At 53.0% G+C, this 22962-nt stretch overlaps 1 protein-coding gene across 1 annotated transcript; it reads left to right on the top strand.

Moving 5' to 3' along the window:
* On the top strand, nt 1-22832 carry MMP28 (matrix metallopeptidase 28). The gene is made up of 8 exons (XM_027624929.2): nt 1-371; nt 11172-11251; nt 11470-11657; nt 16592-16816; nt 18765-19013; nt 20307-20456; nt 20750-20917; nt 21756-22832. Exons 1-8 carry the CDS (start codon nt 261-263, stop codon nt 22148-22150), a joined length of 1566 nt encoding a protein of 521 aa, XP_027480730.2. The 5' UTR covers nt 1-260; the 3' UTR covers nt 22151-22832.
* Nucleotides 22833-22962: the final 130 nt, after the last annotated feature.

The raw sequence follows: 22962 nt of genomic DNA, 5'->3' as shown, positions 1-22962 counted from the left end.
CCGGTCCAGCGGCCGACGACCCGCGGGCAGGCACTGCCGGGCTGCACTACCTCGGGCCGGCTCCCGGCGAAGCTCCCAGAGGGGCGGCCCTGCGCCCGGAGCCGGGGCACCCGCGAGCTCCCCCGGCCCTTCCCGCTCCGCGGAGGGGCGGCGCAGAGCTGGAGCATCCGCGGGGCCCAGGGCGCCGCTGACTGCCTCCGGCAGCCCGGCGCGCAGGGGCTCCCCACGCGCCCGCCCCCGGTGGCGGGAGCGGCGGCGAGATGGCGGCGCGTGTCGGCCTCCTGCTGCGCGCCCTGCCGCTGCTGCTGTGGGGCCGCTTGGACGCCCAGCTCTCCGAGCGCCGAGGCCAGGAGCTGCGCAGGGAGGCGGAGGTAAAGGATGCGTGCCGGGCGGAGTGGGGGCCGCGTGCTAGAGACCCTCCAGAACTTTGCAGTCAGGCCACCCAGCCGTCTCATCTGAGCCGGCGATCTGAGTTACCCTCTCCCCGTCCGCACACAAAGAGCCTCGGGAGCATTCTCCCCCGTGCCAGTGCTGGACCACACAAGCACACGGATTTGCATTGATTTTCCCGGACGGGGCGGGGGGTGGGGGGAGGAGGGAGCGACAAGATGGGACAGGCGGGCAACAGCTGACAGAGAGGTAGCCCCTGCACCCCAGTTGGGCGCAGACCTACTGTTCCTCACCGCTTAGGCTGCGAAGACTTGGCAGTTCATTCATCCGATGCCCCGAGCCTTCCCAGAGGCTGCGGAGCCCCCTAGATTGGTGAGGTGGAGAGGATACCATAGACTGCCCCGGACACAGGAGACAGCACTGGGCTGGTGCTGCCACTGACCAGCTTGAGCAAGGCAGCGTCCAAGCTCGGGACTAGTTTCCTAACCTGTAAAATGGGTAAGAGTACTATAGTCTCAAGAACTGCTTCTAAGGAGCTTTGGAACAGTGCTTCAGGACTGAACTTGAGAAAGGAGGCAGGGAGGTGGAGGGTCTTGGTTTGATTCCCCTCCTCGGGACTCACCTGCTTGCTGTAGTTTGCACAAGGTGAGCGCTTTGGAGGCAGGGGTGGGGATCCACTTGGGGTATCTATTTTCCAGAGAAAGGTGACTGTAATAATACGTATCACTTCTTTCTTCCCCCAAAGAAGCATCTCTGTGTTCTTATCTATTCTCAAGATTAGGACTGGAGTCTCCACTATTTTAAGGAGTCCTGAATTCCTGAGCCCAGTGCTCGGCCCTGAGACTCTTGCTCCCTAAGTGTTTCATTCCTGCCCTAAAACTGCCAGTCCAGAACTTCTCAGTACCCTCCCATTCCCCTTCCCTAGAAGAGGCATGCTGAATCTAAGAAACCTCCAGAATGAAGAAGCCCCCACTGAAGGGCTCTTCCTTCCAGCAGCCAGCTCCCACCACTATTCTGGAATATTTGGAAATGACTGTGTTTCAACAATGGGGGCCACACTCTCCCCTTCCAAGCACTGGTCTCTTGTTTTGTGCTCTCTGCTTTTGCACATTTGGGAATCACTCTGTTTCACTGAATTTAGAATCTTACAACATCAAGTGCATGGTCCTCACAGTCCCAGGAGAAGGCTTCCGTCTACCAAGCCAAGTCCTATTAAGAGTTCCGCCCCACCTCCCCCCAAGTCCGGGTCCCAGGCAATCCTTGGCAGGAGAACAGAGGCAATATCTCTGCCGCCCATGCCTGTGGTGGCCCCAGATGGAGAGAATTTTATCTTGGGGTGTGCTTGGGAAACATAATACTAAGCAGATTGAGTCTCTTGCAGTCTATTTAACATAATTGGGGGAAGGGGATTTTTAGCTCTGAGAACAAGAAATATTTTAAAAGTATTAAAAACTCTGGAAATGTGTATGTGTCTCTATACGCCTATGCATGTACATATGTATGAATATATATGCAAATCGGGGGTGTTACTATGTCTATATGTGCTTCTGTAAATGATCAATTGCATGAGCTTCAGTGTCAGACAGACGTGTGTGCAAACCATAAGTGAATCATTTAATCTCTCTGAACCTTGGTTTTCTTCTCCGTACAATGAAGGTTAATAATGCCTATTTCATAAGACTGTGTGGTTTCATTGAGATAATGTATGTAAAATGCTCAACACAGGGCCTAGTACATAGAAGACAATCTATAAGAGGAAGCTGCTCTCAGTATTCTTGTTATTATTATCTTTATCATTATTTTAGAGAACAGAGCTTCAGATTAAAGTCCTGGCTTGGTCGGGGCACCTGGGTGGCTCAGTCAATTAAGCTTCTGACTTCCGCTCAGGTCATGATCTCGGGATCTTGGAATTGAGCCAGGCTCAGTGGGGAGTCTGCTTGTCTCTGTGCCCCTCTCCCCGCTCATGCTCACTCTCTCTCAAACAAACAAATAAATAAAAATCTGTAAGAAAGAAAAGAAATAAAGTACTGGCTTAGTGACTAGCTCTCCTAGAACAATAACACAGGACAAAATATGTAAGGCAACTATTTTCAGCATTGGACAACAGGCAACACAGAGCTATCATTCCTAAGAGATGGTGTTGCAGTTACTATGGCGACATTATAAATTACCCCAGAACTTAGTGAAGTAAAACAAACATGTATTATGTTCATAGATACTGTGGGTCAGAATTTCAAACAGGGCGCATGAGGGCAGCTTGTCTCTGCTCTACAATGTCCGGGGATGGAATCATTTAAAAGCTCACCTATCTGGCTGTCAGCTGGGAGCCCCCATTCTCTCCTGTGGGCCTTTCCACATGGTTTCTCCAGGTGGACTAGTTTGGGCCCAAACATGGTGGTTGGGTCTCCGGGATGAGGATTCCAAAAGAGAGCAATAGGGTGAGAGCGCGGGCAAGCAGAAGCCATATCCTCTTTATAACTGAGATGAGGAAGTTTTGTAGCATCACTTCTGCCGTACCCCATTGCCTGGAGCAGTCACAAGCTCCAGGTCAAGGGGAGGGAACACAGACCCCAGAGTTGGTGGCAGGAGCGTTGAAGTCACTGTAAGAAGAGCACGTGAATGGGAGGTATTATTGTGGTCATTTGGGGAAATACAACCATCCACAGAAGGGAACCACACAAAGTGAGCCCCGTGATCACCCCGGCTCTTTGCTCAGGTCTAATTCCCTGACTGGGGCGCAGAGAGCTAGACCCTAAGCAAAGCACAGCACTCCCGCAGAGCTCGTGGGCAAAGTTCAGAGTTCAGGACAGAGAAGGAAAGAAATCATAAAAACAAGCTGTGTGATCTTGAGCTAGTCCCCTCACTGCAGCAGGAGGACTTCCTCCTCTATAAGTAAGGGAGCCAAGCTTCTTAAATGACTCTCTTCGTGCTAACATTCTTTGGCTTTGGTGTGTTTGTGTGCCGGCGCCTGTGTGCGTGCGTACGTTTCATCTGCCTGTGTGTCCATGTCTGTCTGTCTGCATGTGTCTGTGTTCCCAGGTCTCTTGTGTGTATCCCTGTGCCCTGTGTGCATGCCTGTGTGTGTCCCTTGCATGCATACAAAATAATAAATTTGAGCATTTTCCAAAGTGGGCTTTGCAGGGGAAGAGACTGACCGCTTACAAAGCTGCATTATGAACAAGTTCATTGTTGCCCACTTGGGAAAACTAGGGCTGCTCATGACACCAGTGAGTAGGAAGGGCCTCCACTGCTGAGTTGCAAGATTGAGAGTTAATGAAAGACATCATCACCTTGGCCCCCCTCCCATTCGCAATCAGGCCCTATCTTGTATTTGGGTGACATGGACTGTCCCAAGGGATCTACCTACTGTGCTTCCCCTGGACCTTCTTTAAACACCCAGGTGGTGTGTCCAGGACCTACCTTCCATTCAGTGGTCTACGCAGATCTGCACCGCTGCTCCCAGTGTGCAAGTACAAGGAGCTGGCCAGTTAGTCTCTCCAGGGCTATGTTGCAGCGTCTGTGGAGTATCCACCCATAGATGCAGTGTCTGTTTCTCATACCCCAGAGCCATCCATTTTAGTTTTTGTGAGTCAGAAACCCAGAAGCCTGGGTGTGAAAGCCGTTCCCAAGAGCTGAGTACAGTGACTCATGGGTACAGGGTGAATAGAAGTGCAGAAGGGGCTCTGGGGGGTCCCAGAGGGACCATGAGCTGGTGGAAAAGCAGTTGTCAAATCAGTTTGAAAACTAAGGGATCTAGCAAAAGCTGGATAGTGGAAACAGGAATATAGTAGGGAGACAGGTGGACAACTCTCCCTAAATCTGGCCTTGGTTAGGGCATTATTTTGTGCCCTAAATTTAGCCCTGCAAGCGTAGTGAGGACCATGGGTCCATATGGTACGATTATTTGGCATTAGAAAAAGTACAAGAGGGGTCTGGACGGAGACTGACCAGCTGATCTTTTCCAACTTCCTTAAGGACAAAAAATAAAAGGAGGGGGGATTACAGCAAGAAGCATCTAGGCTGCACCCAGACAGAACTTTGTGAATATGAGACTAGGAACAAGGGAAAGGAGGAGAAGATAAAGGGAGTCAGACAGAGGGAAGGGGAGGCATTTTTCCCCAATGAAGGGAAAGGGTCCTAGCTGGTCCCACTGCCCTGGGGCTTGCAGTAGAACCCAGGAGCCAGAGAGCAAAAGGAACATGCTTGAGTCCTGTTAAATACCTGTGGCTTGTCAGATGACCTGTTTGGGGTGTGAAGAGAGATGTGAGCCCAGCCTCTACTGAAAGCCAGAGTCCACCACCTAAGCAGCTTCTTTCCTCTGCTCTGGCCCTGGACCTGCTTACAAAGGAGACAGAAGGAATCCAGCTAGAAACATCCCCAGTTTTACCTTTTTCTCATTTGAGAATGATCTCCCCAGTAGAGAGAGCAGGCTGGCCCCTGTGCCTTCAGTTTAAAGCCTCTGAGTCACTTGTTTGAATGTAAAATAAGACATCCTGGGATAGGTGTCAGGAAATTTGAACTCAAGTACTGGTTTTGTTGCTCACTTAGGATCCTTTAGCAAGACACTGCTTGCTCTCCTGAGACCTAACTTTCCTCATCTCTAACATGGAATTAGCAACACCCGTCCTGCCTAAGTTCTTGCAAGGCCATCGTGAAGTTCAAAGGTGCCACACTCTTAAAAGCTCTATACTAGTCAAGGACTCGCTGTGTTCCTGATTACCAGAAACATATTTTTATATATAGAACATGCCAAGGCAGAACACCAACTATCATCCCTTGCATCTTGACTTGGCTAATAGCGCTCAAGATGTATTGAATGACAAAGACAATCACATAGAGTCACTATGGAAAGATTAAAATCATAATGAAATGTAATATGAGATGGAATAAGCCATAGGTAAAGCAACATGGTTTTTGCGTGATCTTGCCATTTTGCAATTGAAAAATTCTTGGTCTCAAGGCGCCTGGGTGCCTCAGTAGGTTATGCATCCGACTCTTGATTTCGGCTCACGTCATGATCTCAGGGTGGTGAGATCGAGCCCCGTGTCAGGCTCCGCACTCAGCTCATGGTGGAGTCTGCCAGAGATTTTCTTTCTCGGTTTTGCTCCCGCAGTTCTTTGATATGGAGGGTGTCACAGGCACTCTGGAGACATAAGACTGAGAGCTGCCCTTCCCAGACTTACCTGACAAAATTCCTTTCCGGCAATAAAGCTCTGTGACTATAGCTTTTTAATGGGACAACTGTCATAAAGCTTTCCCAGGGCATCTTATCTTCTTACCGGATTTTCACGACACTCCTGTGAGAAAGCTAAGGCATTCTCACCTGTATGTCACACCTTGAGGCACAGAGAGGTTAAGTATTTTGTCATAGCTCACACCGCTAATCAGTTGCAGAGTCAAGGCTACGATAATAGATGAAGCTGGAGTACATTTTAGCTCTAATCCAACCCTTTCATTTTATGGAAGAAGAAACGGAGGCCCAGGTGCACCTGAGTGGGTCTGTCGGTTAAGCGTCTACGCTTACCGTCTATCAGGTGATGATGCCAGGGTCCTGGGATGGAGCCCCGTGTCATCTGTCATCGGGCTCCCTGCTCAGTGGGGAGTCTGCTTCTCCTTCTCTCTCTGCCCCTGCCCTCACTCATGCTCACTCTCTCTCAAATAATAAATATTTTTTTAATTTTAAAATATTTATTTTCTTAAAAAAAGAAAGAAAGACAAGAAATAAACAGAGGCCCAGAGAGGGACAGAACTTGCCTAAGGACACACAGTTCTTAGTAGCACAGGAGTAAAACTCAAGACACAGCCCAGGGCTCTTGCTCTGCCAGGCCAGTGACTCAGAGTTCTTGACTCAGGCCTCAACTTATTTTGCTACACCTCATTGCTAGTCTTGCCCTGCTCAGAAATGGCCAGAAATTTCCCCATCCCTCGGGCACTAAATGGGCCGGGCTCTACATACCTTCCCATGGCAAGTCAAGACAGATGCGGGACTAGAACCCCCAGAGTTTGAATCCCACTCAGCTTTCTGGGTCGCAGGGAGAACCGTTTTCATTTTACTCAGACACCACAGCCACTCCCAGGACTTTTCAGAGGCGACTCCCCAGGAAAGTGGCCCCAGCCCTGACCAAGTGGGTGAGGCAGGTTGTCACAAGATTTAGGCCTGAGCAGGGTGAATCACAGAAGGGGCATGGTCCTCCAGCTTCCTCTCCACTCAGCTTAAGCCTTGGGCTCCACAGGAGAGAGGATGGGTGGAGAACGGGGCAAGGAGAAAACCTGGTGTTTGGAACCGCAAGGCAGAGAGGAGCAGCCAGGACACGGCCTCCCAAGCAGGGGAGTGGGCGTGACCCCAGGTAGAGCTCAGGGGGTCCCTAAGAGAACACAGGACAAGCCCTGGGGAAGCTCCAGCCTGGAAGGGAAATGACTCCTCCAAGGCGTTAGTGGTCGAGCTGGAATGAGAACAGGAGTTCCACTTCCTAGTCCTGTGTCTCTTTCTGGGATCCCTTTAGCACGTGTCACCTGCCCCCCACCCCTGCTCTTTCTCCCATGCAGGCAGGGCACTTCTGTCACCTTTGCAGGGGAAACTGAGGCTGGGCAAATGGGCTCATAGCAGAGGGTTAGGGACAGCTGCAGGAGCAGAGGGTGTCTCAACCGTGCCTCCTCCTCAGCCAGGGATGTGGTTCTGCCTCCACTCAACAGAACTTCAGAGCACTCAGCACTGAGGATATGAAGGGCCCCTTCCTATATGTAATTTTAAAGTGTTAATATTAAAATACAAATGTTCATATTAAAAATAAAGTAAGTGTAAGGGAATCCTTAAGCTCTGATAATTGCTATTATAATACTTCAGTGCGGGCCACCTGGGTGGCTCAGTCGGTTAAGCATCTGCCTTCAGCTCAGGTCATGATCCCAGGGTCCTGGGATGGAGCCTCGCGTCGGGCTCCCTGCGCAGCAGGGAGTTTGCTTGTCCCTCTCCCTCTGCCCTTCCCCCCCACCTTGTGCTCTCTCTCTCTCTCTCTCTCTAAAATATTCATTTATTCAAATAAAATCTTAAAAAAATACTTCAGGGCTTTTGTGGAAATATAAAATGTCAAATTCTTAAAATTTATTTTTCTCATTCTCACGTGCTCATACTGCCTCCTGGGAATTTGGCTCTGCCTTGCAACCCACAGGGTGCCAGAGACGGTCAGGAAGAGAGGCCCAGGATTTCCCCTCTGATGGACCCCTAAAAAAGGCCTCCACCCTCATCCTGCCCTCCAGTCCACCTTGCCTGCCAAAGTACCAGACACGGCAGCCCAGCCAGGAAACAGGAGACGCCGCTAGTCAATATCCCCTCCCTTCTGCTCTGTCCAAGGCTTCCTAGTTCCATAACCGGAGCCAACTTTCTGATAAGGGCTGGGTGGGTTTGGGGGGAGGAGCCCAGGGAGTGCCAGCCTGTTAGCCTGTGACCCGGTCTCTCCCAAGTCACTCAGCAAATCGGCTTCAAAGGGGACACTGAGTTTCCGACTTCCTTTCGAAAGCCACTCTATCCATCCCCACCAAGGGAAGGGGAGGAGACAAGGAAGAGACTGAGGCACTTGGCTGGGGCGGGGCAAGTCTAAGATAGAGCACCTGAATTGAGAACAGAGCTCTAAATGCCGTGTTCCCGACTTATAGACGGGTTGCATTCCAAAAGTCTGTTAATTTTTCTACTAAGGTAAATCAACTAGATCAACTGTTTATTGAGTATTTACTATATATGCTAGTTAGGCATTGAAAGCACTTAATCCTTCTGAGAATTGGGGCGCCTGGGTGACTCAATGGTTAAGCATCCGCCTTTGGCTCAGGTCATGATCCTAGGGTCCTGGGATTGAGTCCTACATCGGGCTCCTCGCTCAGCAGGGAGTCTGCTTCTCCCTCTGCCTGCCATTCCTCCTGCTTGTGCGTGCGCTCTCTCTCTCTGACTGACAAACAAACAAACAAATAAATAATAAAATCTTTAAAAAAATAAAAATTCTTCTGAGAATCCTGTGGGGGTTATTCTTGTTTTCACGTTGCAGGCGAAGAAACGGAAGGCTCAGAGATGCTAAGTAATTTGTCCCTGGCCACCCAGAGTCAGGGTTGGGAACAGATTCTTGATTCCAAGCCCAGTGGCTATTCCATGATGTCACACTATTTTGGGCAATAAATGGTCCTCCAGATTAAGCCACTAGAACTCCTTTAATCCATTATGCATTCCAAAATAGTGCACATTTGGAAAGGGAAAAAAAGAAAATAGTACTGAAATACAAATAAATTAGTGTAGAAAAATAACGAAATGGACTTGGGAAGTGTTCTGTTGTCCAGAATAAGGGTTTCCTATGGAACGTGGCTTTATTGAGAAGAGGATGTGGAAGTCGCTGAGAGCGGATATAAGGAAATTCACAAAGCCGAGGCTGAACACTTGCAAAGGCTTAGGAGGTTGCCCATCCTGGCTCTTCGTGTCTAGTTTTTGTTCTCGATGTGCACCTTTTCCTCGGGGCAGCAGCTGTGATTGGAGTTGATTCAAGAAGCGCAGCAAAGGAAAGTGAGTAAGAGAACAAGGAAGACAGAAAATTATTTCCATATAGGTAACACAACCAGGAGGGCTAAACAAGGAGAGACGATGTGTGTCTGTATAGGAATTAAGCAGCCGAGGTGACATTTCTTTTAATCCATCGATGAGGCTTTCTCAGGGACAAGGGCAAGCGGGGAGCCAAGCGCACGGTTTCCCCAGAGGGTAGGGCTGGTGATAGGTAGGGACGATGAGTCACGCGCTTCGCCACTGGCCTCCACACACGTGGTCACGGGGAGAGCAGCTTCCAGGTGTGTGAGGGCAAGCGGTGGCGAAAAGGCATTTGGGCCATGAGATGTTCTCCAGTTACAGTAACTTCCTCAGGGGATCACACCCAGGTCCACCGCCATCACATCATCCACATGCTGGAAGATTCTGGCTTCTCCCTTGCGCTCTGGGATCCTGCAACTAACGCCACTTGACATCACCGTGTGGATTTTATTTGCATCCACCCCCATCTGGCCCCTCTCTGGTTTCCGCATGCCGTCTCTAGCTTCACCATCCGAGGCGAACATTGAAGAGCCATCCCGGATTCCTCTCTTTCTTTCAGTCCTCACAATTAACCCACCTGAATCAGGACTCAACTAAAAGTCCCCTTTCCTACCCTGGGTGGCAGTCCTGCCTCTCTCCCTGTGGCTTCATCACATGTCCTGCTTCTTCACACTCACTGTGTTCTAGCCTTCCTTCTGTCCCTCAGACACATCACCACGGTTCCTAGCTCAGGGCTCTGCGTTCACTCCTCCTCTGCCTGGAACAGTCTTTCCCACCTCACTGCATGGCCAGCTACTTCTCATTCTTCACGACTCACATCAAATATCAGCTCTGCAGAGGGTCCTGCCCTGACCTCCCTGGTGGAAAATTTCTCGCTAAGTTATTCTCAATCACATCACCCAGTTTCTTTTCTTTATAGCACCCAAACTGTCTCCTTTACAGATAACATATCTGTGTTGCTACTGTCTGTCTCTATCCACAAGTCTTGTTGGTCACTCCACCTGACAGTGTACCTCGTACATTGTATGAATTAACAAACGAGTGAATGAAAAGACGAAGTTGCAGGTTTCTAATTCAAAAGTTACTTTTCTTTTTTTTTTTTAAGATTTATTTATTTATTTAAGTAATCTCTACACCCAACGTGGGGCTCGAACTCACAACCCTGAGATCAAGAGCCACATGCTCCTCCAACTGAGCCAGCCAGCTTCCCCCCAAAACTACTTTAACACGATTTTTTAAAAAAGATTTTATTTATTTATTTGTGAGAGAGAGAGCACAAGCAGAGGGAATGACAGGCAGAGGGAGAAGCAGGCTCCCCACTGAGCAGGGAGCCCGATGCGGGGCTCGATCCCAGGACCCTAGGACCATGACCTGAGCCGAAGGCAGACGCTTAACCAACTGAGCCACCCAGGCACTACCCCAAAAATTACTTTTCTAAGGAGCCAAGTTTTTATACAGACCATAGAGTTGCGGGCAAGTGCATTTGTTGTTCATAGGGCCTGAAACATACCTGCTTTTTGGAGGAGGTGAATTATTTAGGAAGAAACCAGAATAGAAAGATAACTAATTCCCAAGCCAGACATGGCAGAGCCTGCGGGTGACCAGCCCAACTTCTGATCAATACAGGGTAACTCCCTAGACAGGTGACATGTCTCAGGAGCAGAGCCGAGTGCATATTTATATTTATAAAAGCTGCTCTGTATGGAGCCCCTCCTAGGTGACAGGCACTGTGTTAAGTGCTTTGTAGTCACTATTGTGATCAAGCCTCACCAAAAAAACCTGTAACTTATATACTGTTTCTAAGTCCCTTTTACAGATAAGAAACCTGTGGTTTAGAGAAATAGCTTGCTCACTGGGATTTAAACCCAGGCCACCGTGATTCCAAAGCCCCTAACTCTACTTGTCCAGCATGCCCTGCTAGATCCCTGACGATGCCATGAAATACTCTGGGTAGGGACTCCATGGCCAGTTTGAGAATTAAGGAAGCTAAGGCTTAGAAATATTGAGTGACTTGCCCAAGACCATCAAGCTAGTCAGTGGTGGCCTGGAACAGAGTCTACGTCCTTCTGGCTTTGGTTCCAGGACTCCTTCTCCTGTAGCTCATAGACTTCACTGGGACAAAGGTGAGACTGGGGCATGATGCACGTGTCACGGACCCTCGGAGACCAAGGGAGGGGAAAGGATGCCACACCGTGGGAAAGCTGACGCTCCTCTCTTCCCCCAGGCATTCCTGGAGAAGTACGGATATCTCAGTGAGCAGGTCCCCAGAGACCTCACCGCGGCAAGATTCGGCAATGCCATCAGGTATGTGGGGGATTTGGGGGTGCCAGAGGGCAAGCTTCGGTCGCCTCTTGCCTCCTCCTGGATGGCGGGCCTCCCTCCTGTGTCCACGGGTCATGCTCCATTGCTCTCCCCTCCCCAACCCTGCCACCAGCCTCCTGCTGTCTCCAGGGAAACTCCTTGCCCTCACCCCCACCACCCACCCTCCCACTGTGGTCCTTTATCTCAATTCCTCCTGACAGGGAGTTCCAGAGGGTATCTCAGCTGCCCATCAGCGGCGTGCTAGACCCCGCCACCCTGCGCCAGATGACACGGCCCCGCTGTGGGGTGGCAGACACAGACAGTCAGGCGGCCTGGACCAAGAGGGTCAGTGCCCTGTTTGCTGGACGCCGGGCCAAAATGAGGCGTAAGAAACGCTTTGCAAAGCAAGGTGAGCCCTGCTGAAATCTACCTAAGCCAGGATTCCCAACACCCAGAAGCCCTGTGGCCAGAGAGAAAAAAAAAACACCAGCCTGGCCTTGGACTGGGCTTTGTCAGTACCCTCTTCCCTAGGGTGGGAGAGGGGAGAGCAGTGGGTGAACAGGACCCCTCAAGTGGAGGGCCATGTTTGTGAACACAGACATTTAAATCAGAATTACACCAAAATGCATGGATTTTCATTATGCCCAAGTTTTCCAGAGCAAGCCCCATCAAGCCCACTTAATTCCTTGATCAGTTGGTTATGCAGGGCAGTTAAACTGTTGCCAATGTTTTGCTTTATGTTTTCCCAAAGTTGTTTTCATCCTAAGAATTATTCAACAAAGATGTGGTTTACTGATCAGTTTTATTTTGTCTGTAGCACACTTTTAACAGCCTTATGGGAATAGAATTCACATACCGTAAAATGTACCCGTTGGAAGCGTACCACTCAGTGGGTTTTAGTATATTCGCAGAATTGTGCAACCATTACCATAATCTAATTCCCAAACACTTTCATCACCTCCAGAAGAAACTCCATGCTCCCTAGCGGTCACTCCCCGCCCCCTCACCCCGCCCCTGACAACCACCCATCTGCTTTCTGTTTCTATGGATTTGCCTGTTCTGGACATTTCATCACTGCTCATTTTATACATCACGGTTCCTGCTGTTGTGATTCTCCGTTTGTGGTTTCGGTTTTATCTTTTCTTTCTCCTCCTCTTCCCCCTTTCTGTCCAGACCCAATCTTCCAGGGTCAAATGTTACGGACCTAAGATTTCTGAAGATTTGATTCTCCTGTCAATTCTTCATCAATAACGAGTTTTACTGTGTGTAATTTTAACATCTAAGTTAATTTTAACATTAACTAAGTCTAATTTTCTCTGACCTGATTTCTGCAGTTTTTAGGATTTCTAACAAGATGGGGTTGTTGAGTCAGGTTTACATCTATAATCAAATCTACCGTGAGCACTTTGGGCCATTGTCTCTTTTAATTTGCATTAACTACTTGCAGCCACAATATCCATTATGAACAGAACACAGGGTTCCTAGGTCATTTTTATTTCTTCGCTAATCCATAAGGAAGCTGTGGGCGGTTCCCCTCAGCTATTGGAGGATGGCAGTGATGGGGTCCGGACGCTGGGGTCGAGAAGTCCTTGGTGTCCACATGTTCTGCATCCCACTGTGTTTCTGGACCACAGAGGTACAACAGAGGCGCAGCATGAGCTGGGACAGCATTCCTGGAGCTGGGGTTCTGGGCTCAGCCGTGTGTCACTGCTCCATTTCCTCATCTGAGACATAGGCTCTTTCTGGTTGCAAAGTAGAGATGGGCCCTGATCACCAAGGGGAAGGGGCTTGCTGTGGAAGGTGGGGCGGCCCCAGACCCAGTCTCAGCAGTGGCATTTCCAGGCTATAGGTGGTCTCCCAGAGAACTGGGAAGATGCCTCCTGGGCATCCAGGGCACAACCTGAGCACCAGAAATACTACCTTCTGGCAGCATCTTCTCATGGGAGTAGCTGATGGAACCCATTTGGTGCCGTTCAATCTGGAGCATCCATTTGGAACAGAGATTCAAGCTAAGGCATCTCCCAGGCAGGTAGCCTTGCCCTACCAGCCTAGCCCCATGTCACTGTCTGACCCTGATTCCTGGTCCAGACAGCAGTAGCTCAGGTTAAATGGAGACTTTCTCTCTTGTTCATAACCTGAACCCCAGCAGCTCGACTTCCATTACCCCCTGAGTGAGAAGACCTTCCCTAGAGAGGAACTGTATGCTTGGCAGGCACCGAACACTTCCTATGCCTTCCTTTGGAAAATGTATTCTTAACAGTTGACCCTTCCTGAGCATTTATGATGTGCCAAGTGCAGTTCTAAATGGGTTAAGTCACGTAATCCCATAACAACCCTAGGAGATAGGGACCATCATTATCCTCATTTTACGGAGAGCCAAACTAAGGGACAAAGAGCTTAGGAAACTTCCCCAGGGCCACATAGCCAGAGTGTGGCCAAGTCTTCTCATCACTGGGAGGACTGAGTGAGATTCCCCATGTAAGAAACCCCAGAACATGGGTGGAGGCTTTAAAAATGATGTGGATTTCTAGGCCAGTGACTGTCTACTCTGTGGGCAAATGGTCTGACGAAGTCGGGTTCCAGGGTAGGGTTGCCAGATAAAATATAAGACGTTCAGTTAAATTTGGATGTCAGGTGAACAACAAATCATTGTTTTGTGCTCACTTTTATACCAAAAAAAAAAAAAAGGAAAGATTTTGTTATTTATCTGACATTCAAATTTAACCAGGTGTTCCATGTTTTTATTTGCTAAATCTGGCAACCTCATTCCAAGTGTCTGGTCCTCTCTGTGTTTACGGGGGAGATTTTCGATCCCCCTTGGTCCCCCAAGGAGCTGGGGGGGGGAGGGTAGGGGGTCCAGGGGTGACTCTGGGGTGGAAAGGGAAGGAGAAGAGAGTAGGCATTTACTGAGCACCCACCACATGCCCGGCACCCATACATTCTAGTTCATTTGCCTTCTCATTTTTACCACAAGTAAGTCTTACCAACCACACTTTGCAAATAAGGAAACTAAGGTTTGGAGAGATTCCATAATTTGCTATGTAAGGTTGCGAGTAGAAGTGTTGGGATTCCAACCAGCTTCTTTCCACAGTATCCGTTGCCTGTTGGGAGGCAGGTGTCTAGGTCTCCACTCCTCCCCATGTGCTTTTCTCCCCCCCCCTTACCTTTTGGATTTGGGGGCAAGGGCATAGGGGGTGCACGGCCAGGTGCTTCTGTGGCCTAGAGGTCACTGCAGAACCCAGCCTTGCCCGGGCCAGAGTTCAGGATGGGGCCTGCGGTGGCCAGCCTGCTCCAAAAGGAAGATGATGGAGAGAGGGCTCAGGCTGCTGGTGGGGGTAGGTGGTGGGTGGAGGAGGGGGGTCTTCCTTCTTGGCAGGCATACCAACGACCCCTCTCAAGGAAAATGTACCTGTTTGTCCTCCCTGTCCTCCTCCAGAGACACACGAGGCTGCGTGCACACACATACACACACACACATTCACAGAGGATTTTTATCCTCTGCGAGCTGTCACCTTCCCTTTCTTGCCCACTGAGCGAAGCCCCCTCTAATGCAAAGAGGCAGAAGGACCTGCCTCGCACTTCTAGCAGCTTGAAGGTGGGCAGGGAGAGCCTGCCAGTCAGTCAGCCCCAGCAGGGTGTGGAAGTGCCCAGGGCCAGCCTGTCCAGAGCCCTCCGGGGAGTCACCTCTGGACCCCAGGCCTTCCCTCCGCCTTCCTTGTCTCCCTCCCTTCCTAAGAATCCTTCTCCCTTCCCTCCCTGAGTGTTGGTCACTGGCTGGGAGGGGTTGGGTGGCTGCCAGGCCAAACAGGCCTGGGAAGGCAGCATTGCCTTGAATGGAGCTTGGCTCAGGGTGGGAGAAAAGACATTCCCCTCCCCCACTTCCATGGGGGATAAGGGAGGGAAAGGGCACTCAGCTCTCTACCACCCTCCCTTCCACCTGGAGAATTTCAGCTCATGCACAGCCCCTGCTTTGACCCATGGGAGCCATGTTCAGGCAAATTTATAAGCCTTGAGTCTTAGCAAATGTGCCTGTTTACCTGTGTGGTGTAGTAGAAAGCGCACTGGGTCAGATGTCAGGGCCTGGGCTCAGGGCCTAGCTGGGCTACTCACTCATTCTGTGACCCTGGGCAGGTCCCTTCCCCCGATCTCAATTTCCCCAGAACAGAGCAGGGAGGTCGGGTAAGGAGATGGCCAACCTTCCATGACTTCAGCCCTCCCCCCTGGTTCAGGCAAGGACTTCCCCGAGGCAAAAGGGCAGGTTGTCTGAACCTTCAGTTGTTCCTCCAAGGAGAGAGAGGGCTGTGTCTACTGGCCCAGCTTGCCTACCTGTCACCCATACCTCAGGAATTCTGGTCCATTTGGGAAACTGAGGCCCCAAAGATCACACAAAACCTATGCACTCCCTGGGCCCATGAGGCCTGCCTGGGAGCTGTGAGTCTTCCAGCTGGGGTCACAATCTCAGCCCCTGAGCTTGCCAGGCTCAAAAATAGCCCATGAAAAACTCAGGATCTGGACCTTCTAAGCACCCTGGTCCTGGGTGTGTGGTGAGCTGCAGGGGGACTCAGTTGACCTGAGGCTTGGGCAAAAGGCCAGAGTCTTTCTTAGGTCCAAGGGAGGAACTGCAGTTCTGGGCAAAGGAATAGAAACTTGTAACTAAGTGGAGATGGAAAAATTTCTCTCCCTCTCAATGAGTGACAAAACACACCCTTTGTTCTTATTTGTTTTCACCTCGGAGCTCTCCAGAGTCCCTGAGGAAGTGAGGGGGAGGGCCAGGGGTCAAGGAAAGACCTCTAATAAATGGGTCTTGGTAGCTTGTCGGCAGCAGGCCTGCGGCACTGGAACGGGAAGGGCAGGCGGGTGTGAGGGGAGGAGAGGAGGAAGGGGTGAGGGGGGGTCACAGCTGGGGCCCCAGTGGTCCCATCTCTCCTCCCTGCCCGCCCCCCCCCCGCCCCCCCGCCGCCCAGTAGGCAGGGGTAGGGATTTGCTGCCAGCAAGAGTTGCAGAGCGGCTTTCAGGCTCAGCCCAGGCTGTGGGGAAGAAGAGCTCAGACCAGAGAGTCCTTCAGGTTGGGGGCTTTTCCTGAGCAGAGGTCACATCCCCCCCGAGGGACTTCCCCAGGCCAAGCCACTAGACTGGGGCCTCTCTGGGACAAGGGTCGTCCTGTCAGCTCGAGAGCAGTGTCTCCCCAGCAAGACGGGCTCTTCCCAGGACAAGCGCTGTGTCTCTCCCCTTCAAATCCGGGACTCCCTGGAGGAGGGCCTATCTCCGCCTCATATGGGTCCTTGGGGACCAGCCCCGGGTTCCGCAGGTGGGTGTGACTGACGCGGCCTCTCCGGTTGGCAGGCAGCAAGTGGTACAAGCAGCACCTCTCCTACCGCCTGGTGAACTGGCCACAGCACCTCCCAGAGCCAGCAGTTCGTGGGGCCGTGCGTGCCGCCTTCCAGCTGTGGAGCAATGTCTCGGCGCTGGAATTCTGGGAGGCCCCAGCCACAGTCCCCGCTGACATCCGCCTCACCTTCTTCCAAGGGGACCACAACGACGGGCTGGGCAACGCCTTTGATGGCCCAGGTGCTGACACAGAGGCTCTCTCTCACGTGGCAGGAGGGGAACCCAACTGGGAGAGGCAGTCTGGGGAGGGCAATGGGGCCTTTGCTCTCCCTTTGGCCTTGGCCAAGCTGGATCCACCTTCGAAGAACCCTCAGTCTCCTCCTCTGTAGAATGGGAACAATGGTTTCTGCCCAGTTGTGTGCCACATGGCTGAAGGGACAGCCAGATGAGGTTCTGCATGGGAAGCGCATTGTAAATTCCACAGTATTTTCTGGGAGAAGCTTCTGACGTCCCGTCATCTGTCCTCTGCCCCTAGACAGGCCTGTGCCTCTCCTGTTCTCCAAGAGTGGGTGTTCTCCCGACCATCACCCTAAAAACATCCAGAGGCCACCACTACCCCACTCCTGCCCTCCCCACGCCCACTACCACAGCCCGCCACAGAAGGGCTTCGCATTCGCACAGCCCAGCCAGTTCTCCCGTTTGCCGCCAAACTGAAGGCTTACAAGCAGCAATTTAAACTGATCTCCGCCTATTCTGCCCAACACTGGCCTTCAGAACCTGACTGCAGGCTGCCTGGGCATCGCCCGCCCCAACCCAATGATGAAAGGAGCCCTGACTAGACCCCTTCACGCTGGGGACTCGAGCCCTTGTATGGCCTGGGAATTTGGGCCCTCACCTCCCTTGCACTCCTCTACTTGGCATCAAGCCCACTCTGAGCAAAGCCCACGTCTAGGCCCTGCTGCTGGGACCCAGGGTAGGACTGGGAGAAATCTAAGCTTTTCAAGAATCCACATGTAACACTTATGTGTTCTTGCATGTAACTCACTTCACCCCTGCTATCTGCATGAAATGTTCCTGCCTATACTCGGCTGGAGTCTGGCGGCTAAGACAGCACGGGACTGGGAGAAAGCTCTCTGATTTGGGGCAGGCGCTTTGAGTTTAGGTGTTCTCTCTCTCTGAAACCTGCCATCCTGTTTCCCTGGATTAGTGGGAGGAGTGAGCGGAAAGGGCTAACATTGCTCGGACAGCTCGAGGCATATCCAAAACAGGAAGCACATATTGGTCCACACATGGCCTACGCTCCACACCCCAGGCGGCTCTCCTTTAATGGTGGTCAGTCCCCGTTGGCCTGGGCTCTCCAAGAAGGCAAGGCTGGAAGCGCCCTCAGCAGGCCTAGAAGGCCAATATTATCACCAAGCCGTTGGCTGACCCCTGCCCCTGCAGAAAGTGAATCGTGAAGCCTGGGGTCCTGGGAACTGTGTAACTGATAAACTCCCTCTGGGGCATGCCAGAGGCTGGAACATCATTGATCCAGTTCACTCCCTCTGCTCACTCCTACTACAGGAGGTAGAGACCCACAGAGGGGCCCCAGGAGAGAAAGGCAAGAACACAAAAATAGATATACTTTTTATTAGAGACTCTACATACCCATAAACACACCCAGCACCCCGATCAAGAATCGACATTATCGTCATCCAGAAGGTCCCATCGTGCCGACCTCTGGGGTAACCACTACATCTATTCCTACCTAGATCTTTGTGAAAGTAATTCTTATGTAGCATTCATTATGGGCCAGGCACGGAATATGCTATGTAACCTACTCTTATACACACATCCCTCTGTAATCCCCAGAGCAACCCCGCGAGGAAGAAGCAGCTCATTATCATCCTTCCCATTTCAGATCAGAGGGAGTGCTACTTGCCCAAGGTCACACAGCTAGTGAATAGGAAAACCGGGATGGAAACCCAGGCAGTTAGGCCCCACGCTGTATGGACACCACGCTGCCTCCTAGGCGTCCACACCCCCACAGCCTAGGCTTCAGTTCAGCGCTCCCCACTTCAGCCTTTGCCAGAGGTCTTTAGGAGGGAAATTGCGCGGCAGAAAACAACCAGCCCACCCCTGGGGCTCCGGTGGGGACGCGGGGGCGTGGCGGGCGGTGGCTCCCGCTGACCCTCTGCGCCGCCTGCAGGGGGCGCCCTGGCGCACGCCTTCCTGCCCCGCCGGGGCGAAGCGCACTTCGACCGCGACGAGCGCTGGTCCCTGAGCCGCCGCCGCCGCGGGCGCAACCTGTTCGTGGTGCTGGCGCACGAGATCGGCCACACGCTCGGCCTGCCGCACTCGCCGGCGCCGCGCGCGCTCATGGCGCCCTACTACAAGAGGCTGGGCCGCGACGCGCTGCTCAGCTGGGACGACGTGCTGGCCGTGCAGGGCCTGTATGGTGAGCCCCCGGCCCGCCGCCCGCCCCCCCCGCCGCCCGGGGCCCGCACGCCCGGGCGGCGGGCAGGAGCCGCCGTCGGAAGCGCGGGAACCCGGCCTCACCGCCACCGGTCCCTCGCGATCCCGAAGCTGCGGCTCCCCTCACATCCGAAAAAGCCCCCGGGTGCCTGGCCTCTCCATCCCAACCAGGTCCCGCGCACCGCCCTCCCTGGCGCTCCGATTCCCCAGAGTCCTGCCCGATCCCGGCCTCGGCGGTTCCTCTCCCATCGCTGCCCCATCGCCCAGACCCAGTCCCCCGTCCCACCTCTCCCCCCGTCCCAGCCCTTGTTCCTGCTCCGCTTGCTCGCCCCCCAGCCTAACCCTCTCGCTGGCGCTGGAACCCGCTCCCCTCCAAGCCTGGGCCTCTGCCTGGAGGTAGACCCAGCCGAGGTTTCCCCCCTACCCCGGCCCCTTCCAGAACGAACTGGCCGGTGCTGCCGCCCAATCAGCCACGGCTGGCTCCCTCAGAGTGCCTGGTGCGTAGGCAGGGCCAGAGCCCTGGGTTCAAGTCACCGTGCCATTCCTGATAAGCAGTTGCTCGGGGGCTAAGCATTTCCCCGCTGAGAGCTCTCGGTTTTACCTTCTGAGAAAAGGGATAATCGAGGCCCTGCTTACCTCACAGGGCTGTTGGCCCTAGTTTCTGTAGCCTAAGAAACGTGCGCGAACAGCTGCTATTTCATGAGTGTATACTATGGGCCAGACGCTTAACACACTCATGAGGTATCTTTGTCCACAGATGGGGAGAACGGGGCTCAGAGAGGTTAGATAACTTGTCCAAGGTCACACAGCTAGAAAGTCGTAGACCAGGATGCAGGAGCTGGTGCCAAATTCTAAGCTTGTTGGACTCTGCCTCACTCTCATAAGTGAAGTATGGTGATGTAATTATTATGATTGCTGTAACTGTCGCAGCCCGGACTCCTGAATTCTGCCCTCATGCCATCTGTGTTGCCCAGGACTCAGGGAAGAGAACCTTCTGCTCTTCTTAGTGCCCAACTCTTGTGTGGTCCCCCACTCCAGTTTTAGCTCAGTAGGGTTCTCTTTCCCAGACTTTTCGGAGGAGAGAGGACTTTTGAGTTTAGTGCTATGGTTAATAATACTGACAACCAAGGACAACTCTTAGCCCCCCACCCCCCACACTCCTTCCCTGCCTCCCATACCAGGTCATGATGGAAGGAGCCAGAAGGGAGGTCTTGAGCCCTCCACACATGCCCCAACCAGTGTGTGTGCTCTCCCTCTTCTCTCCTTCCCCATGAAGGGAAGCCCCAGGGGGGCTCCGTGGCCATTCAGCTCCCAGGAAAGCTGTTCACTGACTTTGAGGCCTGGGACCCCCACAGACCACAGGGAAGGCGCCCCGAAATCCAGGGTCCTAAATATTGCCACTCGTCCTTCGATGCCATCACTGTAGGTAAGATGGTCCCACCTGCGCCTCGCTTCCTTTTTCCTTTCTCCCCGACAGCGGTCTCCAGAGCTGGAATAGGGGGTGGGGTTATGAATAATAAATCCAGAAATCCCAAGCCACAAGCATTCTGCGGGGTAGGAAGCCCACCCCGAGCAAAACACTGGCACCTTCCCTTTGCCCCAACTGTGCGCGCTACAGCCTCCCTCTTGAGTCTGGGAAGCTGGTTCTAGGAAAGCACCTTCCCTAGAAGGAAGGCGAGAGGCTGATGGTCACTCCTCAACTCTCTTATCTCCGGACAGACGGGCAACAGCGCCTGTACATTTTTCAAGGAAGCCACTTCTGGGAGGTGGCGGCGGACGGCAATGTCTCAGAGCCACGCCCACTACAGGAAAGGTGGGCGGGGCTGCCCCCCCACATTGAGGCTGCTGCGGTGTCATTGGACAGTGGGGACTTCTACTTCTTCAAAGGTACCAGCCCTGGGGCAGAGGAGAAAATTGAGGCCTAGAGAAGGGAGGTGTTCTGTCCAAGGTCAAAAGAGGGGAGGGGTGTCAATTCCACTCTGAACCTGCAGCCCCAGGGAACTCTACCAGGAGGTTCCTTCAGGGATGGATTGCAGGGCAGGGCGTTGAGGTTGGTCCCAGAGAGAGAGGGTGGGAGGGCTGCAGAGAAGAGTCTAGAAGGGAAGCAGAGGACCACTCCTGAGCTCTGCAATCCAGCGGGAAAGTCCTGCTTCCTTGGAATTCTGGCTGTGCGAGGTTGGGCCTGTCACTTGGACTTGAATTATCTTGAATGGGGAAAATAATCCCTCGGGTTTGTTGGGGAAGGAGGATTAAAACATCATGTCGTGAGGAGCGTGCAGTCTATTATGTGAGTAAATAGTTTCATTCATCCAACAAATAACTGAGTGCCTTGGATGCACTAGACACAATTGGAGGTGTTGGGATGCAGTCGTGAACAAAACAAAAATCCCTGCCCTCATAGAACTATGTGTAGAAATTGTGGTGACTGGCCTTCCCTGTGGTCCACTGCCCATTCGGGGAGGGGGCCTGCTTCCCGCCGCCCCTGATGCTCCCGCTGCGCTGCCTGCCCTCTGCTGACACCTGCTGGAAGTCTAGGCCATAGCAGTCCCGGTGGGACCATCTTGCCTGTGAATTATTAGTACTGTGTGATCCATCTTGATGATCACAAATACTAACCACCCTGGGCTCCAACATGAGGGGGAGCACAGGTCTGGGGGAACAGGTGAGGCGGAGGACCAAAGGGTGAGAGCCACCAGCTCACCCTGGCTCTCCTGATGCCCTACAGGGAGCCGATGCTGGAGGTTCCGGGGCCCCAAGCCAGTATGGGGTTCACCACAGCTGTGCCGGGCAGGGGGCCTGCCCCGCCACCCCGACGCGGCCCTCTTCTTCCCGCCTCTGGGCCGACTCATCCTCTTCAAGGGTGCCCGCTACTACGTGCTGGCCCGAGACGGACTGCAGGTGGAGCCCTACTACCCGCGAGACCTGAAGGACTGGGGTGGCGTCCCCGAGGAGGTCAGCGGCGCGCTGCCACGGCCGGACGGCTCCGTCGTCTTCTTCAGGGATGACCACTACTGGCTCCTTGACCAGGCCAGACTGCGGGCGACCGCCTCGGGCCGCTGGGCCGCAGAGCTGCCCTGGATGGGCTGCTGGCACGCCAATTCGGGGGGCGCCCTGTTCTGAAGACGCTCCGACCCCTTAGTGGATTGTCGGTGCCCTTGTGGCCAACGTGTGTCCCCTGCCCCAGGAGCGGGACCTGCCTTGGAAGCCTCCGAGCTTCCCTGCAGAAGACCAGGCGGGAAAGTTTGTGTTTGTTTCCTGGAGAATTGCTTTGTGCTCTTAAGACCCCGATCTTTGTGGGATCAGTCCAAGGAGAAGCCAGAAAGGGTCTCAGACCGCACAGCCCTTTCCCAGAGGACCCTCCTCCCCAAGCCTCGGGGATTTTGTTTCTTCTGCTAAAGGTGCACTTCCTGTCCATGAGGCGACAGCGCTGGGCGGCCAGGGAGGATGCAAAACTTGATGGAGAGGTTGGGACCACTTTGCAAGACTGACTCCTTCCCCTCAGGACCTCCCTGGCTCAGTTTTTGGAGAATTGTGTCTTTTTAAATGAGAAGCCTCACCTCCAGGAAGCTTGGGTGGGTTGGGTACAAGGATTTCCAACCTCAGAGAGCCGTGGGGGTCGGGGTGGGGGGGAGGTCAGGACCCAGAGCAAGAGGGAGACTGATGCAGGCCTGCTGGGCCCCACTGGAATAAAGCGGTGCCCCCAGCTGGTGGGCCCGGAAGCAGGCATCAGCCTTCCTTGGAATGGTTTCCAGTGAGAGCACGGATGCTGGAGCGGCTGGAACAATGTTCTTTCCCATCCAAGCCAAGACTACAGACTGTGTGTGAGTCGTCGTGATGGGGAGAGGTGGCCAGAAAAAGCAAAAAAGCTGGAGAGCCATGGGTGGCAGGGAGAGAGTGGGGCCCTCTCTGGAGGTCTGCACTGCTGCAGGCGC

The sequence above is a fragment of the Zalophus californianus genome, chromosome 16, assembly GCF_009762305.2.
Source record: "Zalophus californianus isolate mZalCal1 chromosome 16, mZalCal1.pri.v2, whole genome shotgun sequence".
Taxonomy (NCBI): Eukaryota; Metazoa; Chordata; class Mammalia; order Carnivora; family Otariidae; genus Zalophus; species Zalophus californianus.
Note: the sequence above shows the minus strand (reverse complement) of the source record. Positions and strands in the feature narration are given on the sequence as shown.

Coding starts and splice junctions, on each gene's coding strand:
- MMP28 (XM_027624929.2), top strand. CDS start 261: ATGGCGGCGCGTGTCGGCCTCCTGCTGCGCGCCCTGCCGCTGCTGCTG. Junction 11,252..11,469: donor AGATTCGGCAATGCCATCAG/GTATGTGGGGGA, acceptor TCCTCCTGACAG/GGAGTTCCAGAGGGTATCTC. Junction 20,918..21,755: donor GGACTTCTACTTCTTCAAAG/GTACCAGCCCTG, acceptor GATGCCCTACAG/GGAGCCGATGCTGGAGGTTC.